General features: G+C 24.5%; 2 protein-coding genes across 2 annotated transcripts in view; one reads left to right on the top strand and one right to left on the bottom strand.

The window, feature by feature from the left end:
- Positions 1–24,135, top strand: part of LOC114132267 (glutamate receptor 1-like) — a 170,400-nt gene that overhangs the window by 94,841 nt on the left and 51,424 nt on the right. The window contains exons 3-5 of the mRNA XM_050198138.1: positions 11,637–11,764; positions 15,806–15,935; positions 22,667–22,799. Of these exons, the coding sequence (XP_050054095.1) occupies positions 11,637–11,764; positions 15,806–15,935; positions 22,667–22,799 (391 nt within the window). The remainder of the gene's footprint in view (positions 1–11,636; positions 11,765–15,805; positions 15,936–22,666; positions 22,800–24,135) is intronic.
- On the bottom strand, positions 1,349–8,829 carry LOC114132274 (uncharacterized). Its single transcript, XM_027997685.2, has 12 exons — positions 8,596–8,829; positions 6,529–6,657; positions 5,592–5,750; positions 4,685–4,852; positions 4,450–4,629; positions 4,220–4,384; positions 3,901–4,149; positions 3,625–3,834; positions 2,285–2,530; positions 2,120–2,224; positions 1,842–2,047; positions 1,349–1,583 (listed from the first exon to the last, which is right to left on the bottom strand). Exons 2-12 carry the CDS (start codon positions 6,655–6,657, stop codon positions 1,577–1,579), a joined length of 1,824 nt encoding a protein of 607 aa, XP_027853486.2. The 5' UTR covers positions 8,596–8,829; the 3' UTR covers positions 1,349–1,576.

The raw sequence follows: 24,135 nt of genomic DNA, 5'->3' as shown, positions 1-24,135 counted from the left end.
CACCAACTTCGTGTTGCAGTAATATATACAGAAATACTCAAGTCTCAAATACACACACACACACACCGCAAACAGAATACATAGTAGGTTCAGTAGTGGAGCGAAAAAGGAAAATAATTGCACCCGAAGATTAGTGACGATAACACAGCAGCCGTTGTTTTCGACCTAATCTACATTTATGTGAAGGATTTCCTTTTCTTTTTGATGCGTAATAAAAACTCAACCCGCAGCATCCCCAAGATGGACCGATAACACATATTATGCTATGGATAATGTATATACTTTTTGTATATATACACATACACATAAATACAGCACGTTTAATTAAATACAGATAGTGTGGTGGAACACCAGTAGTTACAGCCAGCGGTGAATTCAATTAACAACGAGATATTAGCCTTTAAATGAGTAGGGTAAATCCTGCTCTATCCACGTGCGCGGATCAGTGGCGTAGCCTGCAACAGAACGAAGGATTAGTAATTTAAATAAAAAACCTTTATGAATAGTATTTTTTTTTTTAATATTCTTTTGCCGTAGCCCCCCTACTCACAAACCGTTCTAGCTAATCATGAAGCTTCGCAACCACACCTACTCAGATTCCCTTGTACAAGCACTTTTCTATGACCTACAGCAGTTACTACTATACACTTATACTTCCCTCTTCATAACAAGTGTCACGTATGACCATTTCTTTAAAGAGTAATCATTTTTCCTAGTTTCCCACTTGGTAAAGGCGATTTTATTTTTTTCTGACTTGATCTTTTGTCGTATAAATGTGATATATACCTACTACGTACACTATATTTTTACAACTGAACACGCAACGCGCATGCGGTATTTTTTCTGCATCCATATAATTTGGTGATACATTTACTCATAATGCGTCATGGAGCAAATATTAGATTGCATTTTTTGTGATTAGGTATATTTTTTTTATTTTCTACGCACAATGAAAATGAAAATTTTAATTATTTAGATGAATTTATTTTATTAACTACATGCTTTTAGACCAGAACCGATATTTATGGAATTCTATTAAACGTTAAAATGTACTTATAAGTTTTAAGTAAAAAGGACTGCAAACAATAGAAATAAACACGTAAAACATAATATGATCTTTGTAGTCAAGAACATATTTCAAAAATTCAGCCACTAATATAAATATATCTTATCACTACATATAGCCATAGGTCATAGATAAACATTTAATTTTCTGCACTCTAAAATTTTGCAATTGAGTAGGTATATACCCACCCACCTAAATGTACCACCGACCAAATTAAGTTAATAACACAAATGTTAGAGGCTTAATATTGATAAAGTATAATAAAAATAAATATAAAGCCAATTATTCTGCATAAATTAGGGTTGTTTAATATTTGTATTCAATTTTACACTTTTTAAAATATTTATATAAAATGAAGAAAACTCTTATATTAACATAAAAAAACTTAAAATCTATGGTGAATTTTTAAATAATATAATATTTATATGACAAATTAATAAATACTTCATTTATGAGTTATGAGTAAGTCTGACTTTTGAATTCCGTAAAAATATTGTTTTAACAGTTGAGCTAAACACTAAAAAAAAAAAAAAAAAAAATTGAATTAATAATTAATGTAAAAATAAATGAAAAAAAATATGAAAACTATATAAAAAAAAAAAAATGATTATGGAACTGTATGGTTAAAGATTATCTGTTTGACTAGTTAATAGTTTTACATTTTAAGTGACAGCTTTTTAATCTATATAACATTAAAAACAATATTTTTGTCATTAAATACTATTTATAATAATAATAATAATAATAATAATAATAATACATATATTAAATTTACCTTTGATATAATTGGGTATTAAAAGATAATCGATTTGCACTTTGATCATTAGCATCAAATATTTCAACTACTTGAATATCATCGCTAGTAGTCGAAATAACGTTTATATCCAAAGATTTATTAGTGAGCATTTCATGCACCGCTTTGGATCGAGATTGATCTACAAGATTCTCAGGTGGAAATAAATGAAAAGACACTTTTAAAGCCTATAAAATCATATTGGTATTTTTCAGGATCATATAACATAAATTTCTTGAATTATAAAATAGACAAATTACCTGAGGACCTATTGCAGACAACAATAAATCAAATGACTTCAAATCAATAAATTTATCTTGATCAATAAATCCATAGTTACCATAATCAATGAAGTATACTTTGAACTACAAACAAAGAGAAATATATAATTGCATACCAAATCACCATGTACAATAATAACTGACTTTTTGATCAGTAAATATAAAATCGTGAACTATTGCTCTGCTCCACAAATTAAGTTCTGGGCATTTAACAAGATATAATTTATGAGGCGAAATACTGTTTTTAGAATACAGAGTGTCAAGAGGCCGAGAAGCTGATATTGAATCCAATATGGATTCCAAAATTGTTAATGTATCATTTGGCGAATGTAAATATAAGTAGCCATCACCAACATAAGCAAGACTAGCTTTTTCACATTTTCCATTAATCTAAAAATTATTTATAAAAAATAAATTAATATTATTTTTATAAATCATTGATTAAAAATATTTTAACTTTATAAAATGTAATAATAATGTAATTCTGTAGAAGAACTTATCATCTCTATCCTATAACAATTATTTTCATTTAATGATTATTATTACCAATTAAATAAGTTAGAAGAGAAATATTTTAAGAAACTGAATATCCTACTTATAAATTATAAAATAAAAATATATTGAATATTTCAATAAATCATCAAAATATACATAATATAAATGAAATTAATACATTTTTAAAAAATAATCCTATACAACATTTATTAATATAAAATATAGTTCAAATTAAATAAAATATAAAATAATAAATGTAATAGTTTTCATAAGAAAAAAAACAAATTGTATAATATTAAAAGCCATAAGTATAATATTAAGTTTTGTATCAAAAATGCAGAATAAAATTTTTTTTTAAATAAAACAGAAATAAATTACATACTTTTTTAAGTCATAATAATAAATTAGTAATACATTTTTCTTCTTTTTTTTTTTTTTGTGATAAATTTAATAGTTAAAATTGTTTGTATTTTGTCGAATAAAGTTATAAAAATGCATTGTTATTGCAGCAATAATAAATTGTAATGTATGTGATACATAACATGACAAATTCCACCAATTATTTTTTTCTATAATATCGTAAAATTAAAATTTAAGTTAAAAAATTCTTATAAATTAGATGTATAGCTATATACTAATGTATACATTTAATTACTTATGATTGAAAAAAATTGCCATATAATTTTCTAATGCCTATTGGTAAAATATTGGAGTTCAAAATTTTTTTTTTCAATTGAAAATATGCCATTTTTTAATTAAATTTTAACATTATGATCCAACATGTTTCTTTTGGTGGTTTACATTTTAGAGGTACTCTTAGTTAGTACATACATTAGTAGTAACTAAACTTTACTACCAATTACTAAAAACTACTTATTTTTTTGATTCTTTGAAATAAATATTAACCAGTTTTTTTTATGTTAAGATATAATATGTTATTTTTAGATCATTTAGTTTATATAAAATATAATAGTAAAATGTTATAATACTTTATTAAAGCTGGTTTTTTCAATAATGGCTTTCCTAATTAGATCATTCATGTTACACTTTCCATCATATAATGTGACCAATGGAACATCACATTCAATATTATCTGGAACTAAAGTAAATTCTTTTCCAAATAATATTTTATGAAACAATTCTTGAGCAACTTGAAAATAAGGTGCGAAAAACAGTGATGTTAAAGCACATTTTATAGCCTGAAAACATATTAATACAATATTAATTTTGAATAATAGGTTACCAACAACATTTTGAGAACTTACTTGTGAAGATACTTTTAGAAACTTAGGAGGCAAAAACATAACATTATTTTTAGCAACACACCACTCCATACCCAAATCAATAAAAATGCCAATAACACTATCATCTTCAATTTTACTGACTTTAAACCTATACCATTCTTCTTGTATTTGAACTGCGTATACATCAGAAACCTCAATGCTAAACATTTTAATAAAATGTTTTGATTCACTTGGCATGTTCATTAATTTAAATAAAGTGTCATATTCGTCCTATAAAAATGATTTATATTATTATAGGTACCTAAATATTATGTTATAAAATAAAATAACTTATAATTACATTAATTCTGTCATGAACAAAAAGAACCCAAAATGTGTAATTACTGTCTACACTAGCCACAGTAACAGTCCTTTCAGTTTTATCAACCAATTTCATAACAAGTAAGTTCTCGGAAGATTCCGTCAAAGAAATATCCAAAAACTCTTTATGTTTTTTTTTATTAGCCTTTAAAAATTCAATAAGTATTGTACAAAATTAAGAATTTTAATGGTAATTTTTATAGTACATACAGGAGAAGCATCGTAGTATAAAATGGATTTATTCTGATTAGGTAAATCTTCAATTATAATATTTGTTGTTAATCGACTAAGTAAATCCAACCAATTTGAAGGTAATTGTTCACTATACACTTCTTTATAAATATTTTCTACTTTATCACAGAAAAGTCCAGCATAATTTTTTTGTAATTCCTGAAAATTATAACAATTAAAACAAATAATTCAATTGCAAATAAAAAAATCAAACCTTTTCCAATCTTTCAGCAACAATAGATATATCTTGAGTGACTGGAATATTGTTATAACTATGAGCTTTCTTCAGTACATATAATGCATTACGTGCAGCTACCTGTTGAGCAACTTCAGGAAGGGAATATTTTTCTGGGAATGAACTAGCAACAGACACATTACCTAGCTAAAATTTAAAAGATTATTACTTTCAAAATAAAATATAAGTAATATTTATTTAAAATACAAATGTATAAAAACGAATTTAAAAAAAAAAAAATCAATAATAAATTTATAATCATTATTATTGTTACCAATATTAATTAATATAAAATGTATTCTAAGTTTAAAATTTTTGTATAAGTATAATGAATAAACATTAAAACCTATAAAAAAAAAAAAAAAATACATATCAAACACTTATAAATTAATTATGGACACTTAATAAATATTTTACAAAATAGGGAACCAAGCTACGGTTCTAGTTTAAAACATAAACAGGTCGGATGAAAAAAAAAAATAGTAATAAGATAAATAAATACATAATCAAATATTTTAAAATGTTTTGAAGCAAATTTAATACAATTTCAATATAATTAAATAGGTTCTATGTTATTATTTTATTTAAGTACTATATTATTTTAATTAAAACATATCAATAATAATTTTAGATCAAGAAAAATATTGACATAGAATATAATACATTATATATTTATTAAACAATTTAATAAATAGATATTAAATACTCAAGGAGAAACAAAATATTTTCACTATAAAAACAAAGCGTTTAAAGTGTATTGTAATACAGTGAAACTTCCAAACAACAAAATCTTCTAATATAATACAATTTTTTTCTCAGGAAGTTTCCTGTATAAATTTATATTTCTACAAAATAAGCATAGTAATAAATAACAACATTAAATTACCTTAATATTGGCATAATGAGCAGGTACATTTGATTTTGATTTACATTTAAAAACAGAAAATTCAACTTTCCCTAAATTCATTTTTTCCAAATAGTCATGTAGAGCTTGTATATGATCAAAACCATTATATTTTTGGATATTCAGATCAATAATATCAGTCTGAAAGTAAAATTAATTTTTTTCTTAAAAATTTTAAGCATTTCATATTGATTCAAATTCTTGTAAATCAAATTATAATTTGAATGATATATTAACTACCAACTTATTATGAAGGTATACGATTATAAATGAAAAATATATCTTTAAATTAGATATTACCTGTACAAATAAAAGTAAAATTAAGTAGGTATAAAAATTCTATTGTATTGAATTCCCATATTGTCATTACTAATAGGTGGTTTAATAATAATATTTTATAACAGGGGTGGCCACAACGAGGCTTGTGAACCAAACTTAGACTAAAATTAAATGTAAATAAATATTCCTTTATTAGATTTAAAATGATGAAAAATGTATCCTTATTTTATCAACATTGTTCTACAATGTCGTTCACCTCGAATCAATTTAATATATTTGCGGCTCCCAAAGTTAGTAGCCACCCCTGATCTATAATAAACAGTAATAAATCATCATGCTATAATATATATTGTGTTATAATTATAATGTATAGTTATGCTTACTATCTGGTAGGTTTATTTTAAATGTATACTAATACATTTTAAGACCAGCAAAATTATAATAGAATTATAATAGATAAACTTATACAATTTTTATTTTATAAGTATATGTATTGTTCATAATATATTTATATATATTTTTAGTTCAACACTTGAGTTTTTACAAATGCTTAAAACGATATAGGTATTCACGTAAAACAAATACTTAATTTTAATTTAAGTTTTGGCATTTAAGAATTTTTTGGTAGTTTTATACTTACAGGATCATCAGAAAAAGTATACTTTGCTCTATGATGACCATGTTTAATGTGTTGTTTGATGTTTATACTGATATTACTATTATCTTTATGGTTGTGTATCCAACTTTCATTCTTATCAAAACTCGACATCTAGAAAAAGAAAACAATTTTAGTATATAGATATTATTTTCAAATTTGTATATATCTATATAAATTATTAGGTATATATTATATAAAACCTATATATGATTCAACAATATTATAATACTATACAAACTATTTGACAATTGGTAATACCAGGTTTAATGACCTAAAATTAGACCTCAAACTTAAAATTCTTATCATGCAAAAACTATAGTATTTTTTTATTTATTAATAATAAATATACAATAAAAGGACCATATTATAGAAAAATTATGACATGAAAATCAAGATAGGGCAAAATATTAATATTATGAGTATTAAATTATAATATTATATACCTAGCTATATTAATAAAATAAAATCAAAAACAAAATTTGCTACAGAAGAAAAAGTTTTTTTTTGTTAATTTCAATTGGTATTGACAAACAACTATTAAGATCTATTTTTTCAGATTTCTTGAATGCTATTATAAATCATTTTTACCTACTGTATATAAATAATAATAATAAAAAAAAAAAAAACATAGATAATATGATGTTTTTAATTGAGTATTAAGAAATGATACTTAATTATTAATTATTAATGTTATTATTATTGTTTCATTACCTACCAATAAAATTAAAAGAATAACTACAAGAAATTTTAAAAGAGAAATCCGAGGATAAATCATAGCATTAAAATAAAATACAGTAACTAACATAAAATCAACAGACTTCATAACAACTCATTTGAAATTAACAAAAGAAAACTTTGTACTAACATGCTTTAGAACTTCATTAACAAGAAAATAACAAATATTTTATTACTTTTAACAAAATTTTCTAAAACAAAAAGAAAAAATCTTTGATATAGGTACCGTACATCAAGGATGATAATATGGATCTCATATTTGGATCCGCTTTTTTCATATTGATTAAAAAGAAGATATCTACTCAAAGTGGCTTATATTTTATTTTAAAAAGTACCTAACAGATTAAAATATTAAATGAATTGAGTGGGCGCTTATCATGTTTGAATCTCTGAACTCTGAAATAAAGCTGAGTAAATAAGTAGGTATTACATAAAAAATAATATATTATTTAATTTATGGGATTATAAGATAATGTTAGAATTTATGTCTATTATAATTTTCTATAGCTTGGATATATTATATTTTATTACATATCCATAACTATACAGGTTATGTGCAAGGTTTTATATTATTTAAGTGCTTTATTTAATTAGGTAATCTTAATAAATGTATTCTAATTTTATTGTCGTGGAGTATTAGTCTCTAACCACCAAAAAAATATTTTACTATTTTCTAATACTGAATCAAAATCTGTTAAACATATAATATTGATTAATCAAACCAATTCAAACATGAAATAAGTACCCACACAAAAAACACTAATAATATATGTACTTTTCAAGTGGGTAGGTAGGCGAGTACTAGTAATTTGAGTGTGAACCTACTATCTAGGTACCAAACAATCTAAAATAGCTTCAAAAATAATACTCTAACTAAAAAACGTTTATATCGGTTCTTTTATCATTTTTTCGTTCTCGATAACTAAAAATCTATGACATAAGATACGACAGCTATTATTATTAGGCACATCATAACAGTGATATAATAAAAACTACAAATTCGTCGAATGAAAATCAAAATAATAATGCCACATTACGTAAAGCATTACGCCCCCTCCCCAAAAGAACAACGGGTCGTATTAAAATTACGTAGTTCGGCATTTCGTATGTTTATTAAGTTGTATTTCCATTTACGCTAAAATAATTACGCAAAACCAAACAATTTAACTTTCGGAAATTCTCGGGCATCGGTACGCGTACTTAGATCACGGATATAATTATGTTATACCTAATTATTAATATGGATGCGCCAATAAAACTATGGTTCACACACGAACACGCGTACAGCCGCCACTTTAACGGTCACTTACTTACCTTGATATTATTGTTATTGAAAACGTGCAACAGTTACAAAACCAGTGAAGACGAACGCTATTGAGCAGAAGAGTTGGACCTCTATTGATGAAAATTTAAAAATGAATTGTTAGGTAAATTTTACTAATCGGTCAGTCGTGATGCCTTTGGACAGTGCCGCAGTAATATTACTCATTGAAACTCGTGCATAGATGGTCAGCGTTCGTTTCAATACAGCAAACTGCAACTTGCGTGTTGCATGGATAATATAATAAAATTAAAATAATTATTATTATATTTATAAGATATAAGCACTGTATATGCAGAACACCGACCAATTTTTGAACAGTGTGACCACTATTCTTTGAAAAGCTTTCATGTTGGATTATGTCACGTGACTCGTTATAAAATATTATTGTTATTGATGTTTGATGCTGGTTTTGGCGCCCGCATCGTAAATATTCAATAATATTAATAATAATACATATTATAATTTACATTTTACACGGTACATTGATGTAATTAGTTATGTTTGATGTGATTACATTTTACTATTTATTTTGATACTTATTTTTATTAAACCAACCGATTTTGTTTTGTGATTTACAATAACTTATTTCATTCTCAATAAACGAATTATTAATAAATTCAACGAATTTGTGAACTATTAAGGCCTAGAGGTAATAGGTAAATAATAATATTATCTAAGATTAGTATTATTCTTTTTTTAAGTTAACATATCAAAAATCCAAGTTGACAAAGTTAATATAACGTAGGCACCTATATACCGATATCGGGCGATATATTACCATAGTCCATAATTATTGAAGATAGAATTGACTTTTCTATGATATTACCTATTGCTTACTTGTTCATTTTGTATAGAAACAAGCAAAATCATTTTTTACGTAATTTTATTCTCTTTTAAACATGTATAGACTATAGTTACAATGTATTGTTCAATATAACATAAGTGATAGTGCCGCTAAAGATAATATAAGTAGATATAGCATAGACTATAGATGATAGTTTGAAATGTTTAAATATACCTACCTAATAATATAGTAGGTATTTTACTCTGTCTCAGACTCTCAGCCAAGAGTAACTCCGTGCATAGCGCGTTAGGCTCTTACGTGCAGGACGGTAGCAGTGTAGCACACATTATACATTTATTATTGCCAGTTTATATTATTGATACCTATCCATACTGTTTTAATTCTTATTATGTAGTAAGGAGTAAGGACTCTATGATATAGGGTACCTGGGTACCTACTACCTACTATAAATGGAGATAAGAAGAAAAAAACCAGTAAACAATGTAATATTTGTAGTTTATGGTAAAATGTATAAAAATATCAATACCTACCTAATACCTATTCAAGTTTAAATTTAAAAAAATATAATACACTATTAGAACTGAGACAAGTGGTAGGTACGTAAAATATTTTAAGATGTGTCAAAAATAGTTTATAATATTGCAGTGGGTGGTCGTAACATTTACTGTGTAGCTATATAAACACATTACGGTATAATGAAAATATTATATTATTATAAAATATTATTATTATTATCATAGTATACCTATATTGAGTGACTTGCCATCGTTATCCTCAACTCTTATGCATACCCAACATCTGTCTACGAGTACCGCCTATATGTATTCATCAAATCGTCTCCTATCAAAACTTTAAACCTTGTTTAACTATTTGAGTGCCTAATGGAAGTTAATATTTCAGCTTTTAAAATATTTGCATAAATTAGCCATCTCAGATTTTAAAGTACTTAATGCAAAAACAAAAATTTAATATTATTATAATAAACAATAAAATATGAGTTTTTAGTATGTAAAAATACAGTAGTAATTTTTAATTGTTGAAGATTATATTTTTCTACACACAATAGTTAATAAAGATGCCTAGATGATAAATAAGATGGTAAGGCTTATTCAGTATTCTATATAAACTAAACTTTAATATAAAACATCGATAAAGTATATTTTAAATTTTAAAAAATTTTTAAGTTTTAATAAACTCATCATAAATAAATCAACTCTTGTTAAAACGAGAAATATTTTCATGTTCATATAAAAAAAAAAAAAAAAAAAAAAAAAAGAAAGAAATAGAAATTTTAATAAATTTAGATATAGGTACCTACCTAGGTGTTGTATTTAGGTAATAAAAAAAAAATTCTTAGATGCGTAGAGCCTGAGTAGGTAGTAGACATAATTAATGCATACAATTTTAATTAATGAAAATATGAAAAATACTAAGTTATAAGGGGTTTAATATAAATGATGGTCAGTCAAGTTAAGCCCAAGATCCAAAAAATATATCAAAATCTAAACTCTGAAAGTATAAATACAAGATTATAACTTCTCGTTGAATATACTATAGAATTCATATTTCTACATTCCTAAATGAAAATACCTAATGATCTATGTTTAATGTTTATGGTATGGACAAAACCCGTAATGTTCTTATTATTTATTTCTATTATAATATTTCTTTATTTCATAAAGGCCTTATATTATACGCCATGGTACAAATAGGTAATATGGTGTTTCCAAATTGCGAGCGAAAATCGTTATCGAAGTCGAATTTGTGTGTGTGCTTTACGTAGGTATGATTGAGCTGAGTTGATTGCATAATTCTTCCACGACAAAGTAATTTCAAGTGCGTGTTTTTTGCGATAGAATTGTATTTGGTACTTGAAATATGAGCAACATATTTAATGTTTAGTAAAAGTAATCAGATTTATAAAAAATTAAAATTAAAGCAATATATTTAAAGAGATTATATACGAATTATAATTGTGTCTTATAAAATAACTAAAATATTACTTATAATACGCTAATATCGGCAACTAAAATTTATCGTTTAGCTACTATTTTATAGTAGTTGATAAATAGAAAATTATATCGATTGTATAGGTAATTGCCAACGTCCTAACAAGATTCATGTAATATGTGTAAGCTTGCTTAAAACGATATATTAAACTTTTTCACTTGTCTTTATCCTTTGAATTGTTGTTTCATTTATTTCTTATTTTGTTGTTTTTTTCAGTTTGTATCCAGTTTTCAAGAGGTGTTTATTCCATGTTGGGAAGTGTCAACCCAGATTCATTTGATACATTACATTCTTATAGCAATACATTCCAGATGCCATTTGTGACGCCATGGTTTCCCGAGCAAGTAAGGAAATAAACCATAAAAGATTCCATTAGTTATTAATTACACAATAGGTGTATCGTCTATATTGTAGTCTTATAGAGTTATAATTATTGTATGTTATATATTTTTATAATTTAAAAACCTTGGTTTAAAAATACACTAAAAATATGATAAATGTTTAACTTGAATATAAATATAGTTTTTTTGTAAAGCTCTGTTATAGAAAAAAAAATATCGATGCTAAAGCCTAAAGTTTCTATAAATTATAATATCAGTGAATGTCTGAAATTTAAAATAAAGTAGAATAAATTTGAAAAATAATTTAAATTTGTGTTTGATTTACCTAAAATTGGTTAAAGATACGTAATTATATAAAGAAATATAAAATATTAATTAAATTTCTTTAACATTATTATGTATTTTTTCACAAATATTCCAATACTTGTAAGTAATTATGTAAAATTTATAGTTATGTATAGCTTAATGACTAATTTATATGTTAAATTTGAACTCAAAAAAAAAAAAATTATTGCATATTATGAAACATGTTTCTAACCAGAGGGCAGAGATTGTGTGCGAGCCTATAGACTATAGAGTATAGTATATTTTCTAATGACCGTAATGTCTAATTATATGAGGATATTTTTGATGGTAGGTTTGCCAAAATCATAGTATATATTTATATAATATTTGATCATCATTATAAAATTAGGTAAATCATATATTATTTTTATTAATTTATGAATAAACTCCATTGTTACAACTTTTATATATACTTTTTTATAATAGTTTAAACTCTAAATAGGTTTATGGTATTAATAGCTCAAAATAAGTCCAAATATTATGAAAAATGTCATTGTGTATAGAAAATATTAATAGGTACGTAATGGCGAAAAATTTAAAGTTCTTAAAAAAATATTTTTTGAATTATAACAAAATCACTTAAATTTTTGAAGAAAAATAATTATTTACTATATTATAGTAAAGCTAAAAATTAATTAGAACAATAATCTTAAGTGATTAATTAGATAAAATAGTGACAGAAAATACAGAATGATGAGGCTTCTCATTGGTGGTACTTCAACATAAATATACATTGAGTTAACCAAGTAAGTCAACGATCGATGTTGACCCCAAGGTATGTGTTTTAGAAATATTACTATTTCGATTTTTTCCTAAAGAATGGCAAGTAGTTTGTTTCTATGGTTTTTAAATTCGTTAGCAAAAGTAGAATGAGGAGGGAGTTAGATGTGTATGAGTTATTTTTAATTTTTTGGATTTTATATATGTTTAGTGATGACGGTTGTCAGAAGGGTGAGTAGAGGGCAGTGGGTTAATTATTGATTAAAATTTATCTACGTAAGTTAGCATGTATGATTCATGTACATTTTACATGTTTGATCACACTTTTATGTTTGTGGCATGTAGTTGTTTGATTGGAATTGGCTGATTGGTGGTTGTATTGGCCATCTTGAGGATGCTGAGGTTATTGATGATGTTATATGTAGATGGGTATTTTTGAAGTTGGCAAGATGTCGATGTTATTGCTGAAGTTCTTTATAGGCAGTGCATCTCCTTTATAACTTGTATAACATTGTATAATGCGCAGATGGTGGAAGACTCGCGTGGTTTAGTACAGGTCGTGGAGAGATAGCTTTTGTCACATTTAACACAGCTAGTAGTATATCTTCAATGCAATGGCTCTTAGTATACCTAACTATAAGATTGACGAAATATTAAGCACTGGAGAATTTACTGTGGTTTGTGCGGTTTTTCAACTTTTATTTTCGTTTAGATTACGGGTGTTTATCAAAAGTATCATAATTATTGTTCTCTTCGATCTAAAGATTTACAAAGTACAAGTGTAGGAGTATTTTGGTTTGATGATGAATAATATTAGTGACTTGTTTGACAAAATAGCCAATTTCTTCTACTGCTGTTGAGATTTCGGAAACAGGATAGAGATTATTTATCTTTACTCGAAATGCTTTGTCAGACTGTAATTGGTGATACTTTGCTTCGCTGTCTTTTAGAAAATGAATTATTTTTCTGTAGTCATCAGGTGTGTCAAGTTGAAGCTTGAAACGCGAAGACGTTGATTTACAGTTAAAACTGTCTGGGTTAGTGATATTAGTAGGTAAATGCTTTGCATAATTCGAAAAACAGTTTTACGCCTTTTATGACTATCGGTGGTAAAATTATTTTTCTTTGGTGTAGTTTAAATTGATTTTGATTACAATTTAAGTTTTTCCATAATTTTATTTTTGTTTTAATGAAAAATTATACTGAAGTAAGAATTTGAACAGCACTGAGAATTTTTAATTGTTACATTTGACCTCTTAAAAGTACCAAATAGATCCAATATTCATCAGAATCTACCTTTAATGGTTTATTACCTTTTTACTTATTACTTTAAAAGTATATGAGATTCTTACTTACTCACATACATAAAAAATAAAATAAAAATATACATCATTGTAATTTGTAGCTATAGGTATCTCACTAGTTATTAATGTTTTTGATAAATATTTTTTTGAGAGTTAACATTTTAAATTTAAACATTAATTGTTGTTTTTTTTTTATTTCCATAAATTGTTCTCATTGTTTTATTTTGTAACAAATTAACTTTTTTTTTTTTTTAATTGTCATCAACAATGAAAAAAACTCTGGCACAGCTAAAATTTTAATATTTTTTTTATTAAATCATTTTAACTCTTTAATTTAATATATGTTTAAATAACTGGTGTAAATTTATCATGTCAGTGCGTTATTGCTTATTGGCATATAGGCCACTGTATTATATTCTTATTTTTACAAAATATTCGAGGGTTGGTACACTTAGAAATTCCTGGGAACAGTTTTCTTAGATATGGAATATTCTTGCGTGTAATTTCTAATGAGTTTTCAATAATTCATCAAAATAAAATGTTCATTTTATAAGTTTTTTTTTCTTATAATGCTTACACAGTAATATGTTAATAGTTATTACTTTTTATGTATTTATCATTTTGGTATTTGGAAACATTTGAGATTACATTCTCTGAAATTGTCAAATCGGAGATGAAGTTTGATGAAAATATTATGTAAAATGTATATAAAAATATATAGCATATATATATTTTAAGTATCGTACATTTTCAATAGATAGAGAACCTACTGTATTTTAATTATTAATATTTTGTTTACTATTACCATTAATTATCGTACACATTTTTGGAATTATAATACTTATACACTCGCACTTTAATGAACAGGTATTTAGAGAGAGGTATAGATAGGGTGTCCCGTGAGGATTTACCGATTGCGATGCCTCCTGAAATAATGGAGGTATCATAACTCTGTTTCTTTTTTTATAAGACTCGCAGATCAAGGACAACAAGTTATTTCATATTTTAATTTAATTCAATGTTTTAGTAAAAAAATTTAAAAATATAGTTTTTTTATTTAATTATTTTCAAAAAAATTTAAGATAGTCATTTTGTAGACTTTATTTTTCTAAAAATGTTGTCGTTTCAAAATTTTATTTTCATTAATTTTATGATTTTTAGTATAATTTTTGAGAAAGTTTGTGAATAGTTTAATACCATTGTGCAAGTAATATGAATATCAAACATATGGACCGTGGGGTCGTATAAGGCCGGCCAATGCTTTTAGTGTACAATAAAAATTTTTAATAATCACGATGTAAATGAAAATAAAACATTGAAAAGTCAAAATTTTTGAAAAAATAAACTCTACAAACTAAACTCTTAAAATCTTAAATTTTTTTGATAATAATTAAATAAAAAATTATTTTTTTAAACTTTTTTACAAAAATATTAAATTAAATTAAAATATGAAATGCTTGTAGTCCTTGACCTGTGAGTCTTATAAAAAAAGAAATAGAGTTAGGATATCTACATTATTTCAGAAGATATTGTTATGGGTAAATTCTCACGGGATATCCTGTATACCTATATCAATCTGCATTATGTTTGTATAGTAATACTTTAAATTCATTGCGACTGATATATATTTAATTTAAATATACAGTGTTAATTATTATTTTAATGATTATTTCAGGTATTGTCACCGTCATCAGGGATGTTGGACTATGCGGTCAGTCTTAGACCGGACTATCATCGCGCCATATTGGATACTGTTCGATATTATGGTTGGACCAATATAATTTATATGTATGACTCACATGATGGTAAGTAAATTTATATTTATATTAACTTCGATATTGAATTTATTTTAAGATTTTTAATTTAACCCAATGCGATGATAATTAATATTTTATTATCACCATAACAGACTGCCCGAAAATAAAAAATAATGCATATTTTTTTAATTACTTTTGAAATATATTATATTTAAACTTTTTATACATCTAATTATATTTTACTTATACTTGCTTATAGTCGGGCTTAAAAATAAAATAATTATTTATTTATATTATATTTTATATTATTTTTGTATGCATCAGAGATAATATGAAATGATCGTATGAATGACAACTCTTCAGTGACTATTGTTAATATATTCGACAGTATAACTCATACAAAAAGACTAAAGAGATTAATAGATTTTTTAGGTAGGTAGGTACCTATTTAATATTACGTATTTATGAAGATTTTACTTCATAGTGTTTCTAAATTAAACTTTAAGATTAAATGTTTGATAAAATCTTTTGTCCTAATAAAGTAGTAGGTATAAAATACGTTTAAGTAACAGTACCAAAATTTAGAGTTTATTTTAAGTCCTTTCATATCCTATTTAATTTAAATATTTCTTTTCTAAAAAAAGTTTATTCATTTTGTCATTTAAATTTCTTTGGATGCATTATTAATACTCTTTGGAATAAAGAGTTTTTGAGGACATTGAAATGGTTAATCAGTTTGAATATAAAAAAAAGTAAGGGTAAAATAATACAATCCTTTAAGATTTGAATCAATAAATGTTTTTATTTTTATTTTCCATTATTATAATATACCGATATTATTATAAAGCATATCAATTAATTACAAAATATTTTGATAGTCATTTTTGATAATAATATATGTATGTATAAACGTAGGTGGTAAAGTATGCAATTTGATCACAGTTTTACACGACATTAAATATTTTAATATTTTTGCTAGATGACCTTTAATAATTTGTTTTAAGTTCTTTCATTGTAAAGAATTTAATTACACTAATTTTATAAAAAAACTCAAACGTATAACCTTTTCCCCTAAAAATTTAAATTATATTACTTGTTTAGAATAACTTTGAATATTTTAATGTATTTTTTTTATCTTAAATAATAAGTGATTCAAATTAAGTTGTAATCATGCAAAATTTTATGAAATATTATGTATAAAAAAAAATATATATATATAAGTATTTTATATTCTGAGTGGAGCTATGCATGATTTATTTTACAGAGATGTGTGTTTTTTGTCTATTATTACCTTTTGGGGCAATAAAAATTCTTCGATTTTCAAATTTGGGAGTGAATACTGATAGAAATTTTAATTTAATTAGTAGTTTGTATTTCATGGGATCAAAATTACAAAATTCCCATTACTTTTCAAAATAACAGGAAAAAATATTAAAAATAAAAAATATATATAAATAAATGATAAGGAAAAATTGGAGTATAACTAAACCAATTATCACCAAAATCGATTAGATTTTTTTGTGTAATTCATTCGGAAAAAATAAATAAACCTTCTGTGATACTAGTAGCAAAATAAATTACTTTATTAAGTAGAATATCATAAAATATTCTTAGTTATGTAGTGTCAATCTAACTGTCTCCACCCAAAATCATTTTTCGTAATCAATTCAAATTGTAGGTCCACATCTATTATATAGTGACTCGATCATTAGCTTAGGTAGGTACACCTACTGTACATCAATCAAGCAAGTCCATATTTTTTTATTAATTTTTTTGATCTTATGGAATAAGATATTATTATTTCTATATTATTTCATAAGATTTGTATTAGCTAATTTGTATGATTTTTAACTTTCTATAATTTAGTCTATTTTCAAGATTAAAAAGGTAGATAAGCGTGTACCGTTCTACTATACGTCTATATATTGTGTGCCGAGTAGGTCACTATAATGAGTATATGTTTGTTTTGAATTTACTGATATATCATTGTTTATGAAAAACGTTTCTTTATGCAATTAAGGTTTTAATTGCATTGTTTTTATGTATTCTATTTCTCAATTCTCACATAATTTGATAAATATATAAAATAATTGAAAAATGAAATTTTAATTTTTTTGTGATACTTAATTTTTTGTATTTATTTATGTTATAACTTTTGTTTTCATATAATTTTCGTAATAATATTTTTTAATTGAGGCTCTTATAGATAAAATTTTTTTACTATACGTTTATAAATATGTTATGTTGTACTTAAATTCACATAAGTGTGGTTACATCGTTTTATTACAATATATAATATAGCAGCTTTGTAATAATACAAAATTATTTTAGGTTGGGAAGTTATCTCAAAGTTAAGACCGCTATTAAATTTATCTATTATAGTTTAAACGTACATAATTGGTTATTTATAAAAATATTAGTTTAAATTATAAGCTTATAGGTATATTTTTATATCTATAGGTATGAGAATACTTCAAGATTTTGTTTTATTTTAAACTTGTATTTTTTTATATAACTTTTCTTGGTAATTTATTTTTGAAATATCATTAAATTCAATATAACTTAAACATTTAAATAATTTCTACTTTTATTTTGATATTAAAATAGAAAATAATTACCTTTTATTAAGATTAATGTTTATAGTATGACACATATTTCAGGCATATTGTATAGTTTTTGGGAAAACATATTTTTATTTTTACAACTTTGATAGTATTTAGTTAGGTATTAAATATATGAGATATGAGAATACAATATAATTTTGTTCGTTGTAAACTCATTTAATATTTTTCATATTATTTAAATTAAGTGTCAATCGTAAAAGTATATATAAAATTGTTAGATATATTGTAAGATATCGTCAATAATATACGAATTCTAAATATGCTATTTTTATATTTTCAATCGTTAAATTTACAAAATATTAGGCCACCCCATCATTTAGTTGAAATAACTCAAATTAAAAATAGATTAAATACTAAAGCATTAAAAGAAAATGACATTAAAATGTGAAGACAAAGGCGAATTTATGCGTAAAAGTCTTCATAGGAAACAAAAGAACTCTTTATATATAAAATAAAAAATAATACTCGCTAATGGAGAGTGTTCTTTTATTTTTAATAACCATTTATTGTGGAATGTACTTGTTAAGAACTAAGTAAAGAAACAATAATAAAGATTCGGCATTGTCCTTTTAAGTAATTTTTTACTAAAAAAAATATAGAAAGGTGTAATTTATTTCGTTTATATTTATGTGAGAATAGTTAACATCAAAAAAGTGATCTGCTGCTGACGCTTATTCTTCATTTTAAATCGAATTTTACAATTCTATATAAGTGAATTTAACTTTTATGAAAATTCTATCAAGATTATATTATTTATTTCAATAAGTAAAGTTTAAAAAAGATTTATTTATTTAATAATTAATATTGATCTATTATATTGTCTTTTATAGACATGTTTTGATTCTATTGGTTTTGATAAAATTCCAAATTTTAAGAAACTGATTAATTTATATTCTTATTATTTCCACGTTAAAATTACATACATATTTTTATCCCCCAAAAATGCAAAACTCCATTGAAAAATATTATACTCCGTGATTTAAGTACTAAATTCTAATATCTTTTATTCTAAAGTATTAGTTAAAATTTATTGTTATGTATTTATGACACAAAAATATTACAATAATATTATGAAATTATGTTTTTCATATTGTTTAGTTTTAATAGCGTTATCAGCTATATATTTTTACATTTAATGTGTATAATGTTTTACTATGTTTTATTTTTTGTTTATATTTGCGATAAGTTACAAATTTATTGAAAATTTTATAAAGTAAAAGTATGTTTCATTGTTTCTCCATAATATAAATAATATTGTCATTATCATGTTTCTATTTTTAAATTTTAAAATTAAAAGTAATTTTATTCTATTTTATTATTTTAGTTATAATTTAATATCATATTCATTGACATTCTAAATGCCATATACTCATATTATATAGGTACTAATTCAGGGATTTTCACCTTTTTATGCAGTGGACCAGGTATTATTCTTCAAAAATCTTGAGGGCCGTATTCGTAGTAAAAACATGTATTTTTTTTACAAAAATTCAGTTTTATTATTACAATTTTTATGATTAAACTTTAAATTACAAATTATTGTTATTATTAATAGTATATTATGCTCGTTCCACAGTTGATTATACGAACTAACAGGCAATAGCCCACATTTATATCTTGGTAGGTAATTTAATTCATCTTATTGCATATTTCCGATAGCGATGGCTTAAACAATTTTATCGAAATAGAAAATATACATGTTAAATTTCAAATGTGATTGCGGGCCGCATATTACGTCAGGGCGGGTTGTGGGTTGAAGACCCTTGTACTAATTGGTTATATATTTATTGATTTTTATTTATTTTACTATCAGATATACCATATACATTAATTTTGTTACATGTATTATTCTACTTTTTTAATTTTTAATTTCGTCATCGTTGTACTTATAAATTTCACTTTATCTAATACTTCTTGATGTCTATTATCAATTATTTGAGTTACACATTTTTACATATAGATTACTTACCTTAAGACATTGGTAAATTTTGAAATATAATAGCATTCGGGGAGTACAACATACTATTCAGTTTGTAATGATTTACAAGATTAATTCTACGAATTGTAGAATTCGAAAATTTAATTTAAATTGATGGAGGAAATTTATAGTTAGGTATCACATAAATGTCTAAGCAGTACATAAAAATGTACGTATTCTATCATTATCGGGGTTTAATTGCCATGATGTTGTTTGTAAAACAGAGTCAACATCAATTGGATTTAAGAATTTAAATTCAAAAAATAATTTTAAAAATATTTTGTTTTCTATATAAAATTTGTGCTTGAGTTTTTCTTCTTATGCTCTATCTTAAGTTAAAATGCCGTTGTTTTCTCATTATAATTAAAAAAACAACTATGAGTGCAGAATGAATAAAGAATTCATAGCAAGTGTAAATTATTTTTAATCGATAAATTTAAGTTCAAGTTGTTCACATTTTATATACAAGTTAAAGCATTTTCAAACATTTATTTTTATTTTTTACTGTAAATATATTGGCGTATAGTTTTGATGTTTATAACTTAGGTGTTAGTACCGTCAATAGGCAAAATTTTGCACTTAAATATTTTAAATTTATTTGTGTTGTAAAAATTAGAATGTATTTTTCATGATCATTAACAAATAACATTTTTTTGTCTCAATTAGTTTTGATTTTCAAACTATCTAAAGTTGTATATTATAAATTAATCATAGTATCTGGTAGTTTGGAATAAATGATTGATTGTGCGTAATGTAATTTCTTTTTTGAAAATGTGTTGTGTCATTTGTTGTCCATGTACTGATAACTCCATATGATAACTTACAATATTTAGCAATTTTCTAGGATTTTCAAAAACATCATCTATAGCTTTACATTTTAAATTATTAAATAGATTTTGTCTTTTTAATTTTTTTGTCGTCTTTGCTTAAGTTGTGATTAGTTCAGGGCAATATAATTTTAAGTACATTATTTGATTTTATGAAAACGTTACATGAACGTTTACGAGCCCATCTTTCAATATTTTTGCATAATAACTTTTGAAAATTAAATTTAAAATCATAAATTACAAATGTTTTTTTTTTTTGTTTCATTAAACGTATTTGCAATTTGTGATTCCTTGATCTCACAAAAATAATATAGTAGACAAGTTATAATTTTAACGCCCCAACCAGTACTAATATTAAAAAACAGAAAATAAATTCGTAGTTGAATTTTTAAAATATTTTCAATTGATCTAAATTATATTATTATTATTATCATTTATGGTCGTATCTAGTGCCACTTTTTATTAATATAATAGTATTTATACATTTGATCTTGAAGCATTAGAGTAAATAATATATAGATATGTGAAACTAGTAACAATACATTAAAATATGTTTGGTTAAAAAGTTTACTTAGATATCAAAACATTTTATTTTTTTTTTCAATTAATGTTGAAAAAATCAAATTGAAAGTTTTAAAAGCTTAAATAAAATGTTTTATACTTATTAATATAATATACAGTATGGTATTCGATTCGTACAGACCCCTCTAAAAGATTTGAATTTTGAAATTTTTTGAGATGAATATTTATTTTTTTGGTAAGCAATTCGGATTTATTGAATGCTAGAACCTTTTAAAAATATTAACTTAATTACATAATTTGATATTTTTCTTTGGAATCTTATGGTTTTTTTTTTTTTTTTTAACATACTTTATTAAATATTTATATCGGCTTTTTTATTTTATTCGTAAGATATAGTTATATATGTAGGTACTTGTTTGTAGGTAGAATCTAAACGTCAAACAAATAGTAAATGTTTGAAGATATTGTGCGCTCAAGGGTGATAAAATTTGTTTGAAATGCAAATATAGATATTAGGTATATATAACAAATGCGTTCGTAGAGTTGTCTTCTCTGTATGTTAAAACCACTGCCCTATTTAGTCATTATTGTAGTTCCTCTCTTTGGGCAATGGCTTCAATCCTTTGTGTTTGTGAAATGTTCGTAACCCCAGGCGAGAAATCTGAAATATATAATTTAAAAAGTGAAACGCCAAGACAACACTAATGAGTTTTTGCATGGTAAGGGAATATGAACGAATAACTATATTTTGCATAATTTTGATCATGTAGCATATTTGTTAGTTTAAACAAACAAAAATATGATAATTTTTTAATTATTATTTTCTAGGACTTTTACGTTTACAGCAGTTGTACGAAGCTCTAGACCTTGGTCCAAACAGTCTTAAAGTGGACATGGTCAAACGTATTCAAAATGTATCAGATGCTTTAAATTTTATTCATCAAGTAGAACGAGTAAACAGGTAAAAACAATTTTTTTTGTATAAATACTGTGATATATATATATATATATATATATATATATATTGTATAAGATTTTTATCATATATAATTACTACTTATATATTTTTTTAATCGGTATCAGTTTTTTTTTATTACATATACTATTTATGTGTACATTATTAACAGAACTGGACCAAGTACACTACCTTTTGGAATATCACAATTTATTTTTCTATAATAACCTACTATCTTGTTATAGTAACTTTCTGATTTTGGTCATTCACGTTTAATAGTATTGATTTTGTTTATTATTTTTTTTTAGAAATAAGATAAATGTTTTTTAAATATTATCTGACTTATAAAAAAATATTGTATGAATAATTTACAGTTTTTTACGATACGTACGTGTTATATTAGTATGATTTTTTACGTTTTATGATAAAATAACTGTGAGAATGAATAAAGGAAATAGAAAATAAATCAAGTTTAATTAAAAATTAATGTTTTAAATATGAATTTATTCTGTCTTATTCCTAGCACACATTTTTTTTTCTGTTGTGTTGAAAATTATCATAATAGGGAGGTACTTTGCTTTTGTGGGTTGTCCGCTTCCCCTATATTTGTCATCACTAATTCGAAATTAAAACATGAAAATAATAAATGTAAATTAATTTATACGTATTCTGAAGCATCTTCTCAGTCACTTGATCTTCGACTCACAATTTTATTTTTCTTAACTATTGGCTGGCTTTGACAGCGTCTCTCTTCTTTTTCCTTGTTACCCAGCACAGTGACTTATTCATTGACATCATTTCCATTTTCTATGACACTACAACATATATCCGACTACCTGTTCCGGCACTAGTTCATCTTCCAACTTTATTTCTAATTTACTTATTTGTCTTCACAATCTATCACATAGGATTAGTAAATTGTTGACATAATCTATTGGAGTGTTATTATCATGACAACTGTGACTTTTTGATCTCTTAGACCTGTAGAGTTAGTCAGAAAACAGCCATATCTGGTTAATATTTTTGTTACCTAGATGTTAGATGAAAGTTAACACGCCCAAACTTTTTTGTTATCTATGGTTTGACATCATTTATAATTATACAGGACCAGAAGGTGTTAGTTCCATTGTTCATTTTTCTTGTCATTTCCTTATCAATTTGTTTCTGGCCTCCTTTCTAATGGATACTATATGTTCCTATCTTCCCTATTGGAGTAATTTGGTCGTGTTCTTATGCCAGCGTATAATTTTTTGGGGCACTAGCGACTATACTAGTATTGTAAATGTAGAAACTGATCTGTAAATATATGCGATTCTAATTTCCATACTTCTTTTCTGCCTTA

The sequence above is a fragment of the Aphis gossypii genome, chromosome 1, assembly GCF_020184175.1.
Source record: "Aphis gossypii isolate Hap1 chromosome 1, ASM2018417v2, whole genome shotgun sequence".
NCBI lineage: Eukaryota > Metazoa > Arthropoda > Insecta > Hemiptera > Aphididae > Aphis > Aphis gossypii.
Note: the sequence above shows the minus strand (reverse complement) of the source record. Positions and strands in the feature narration are given on the sequence as shown.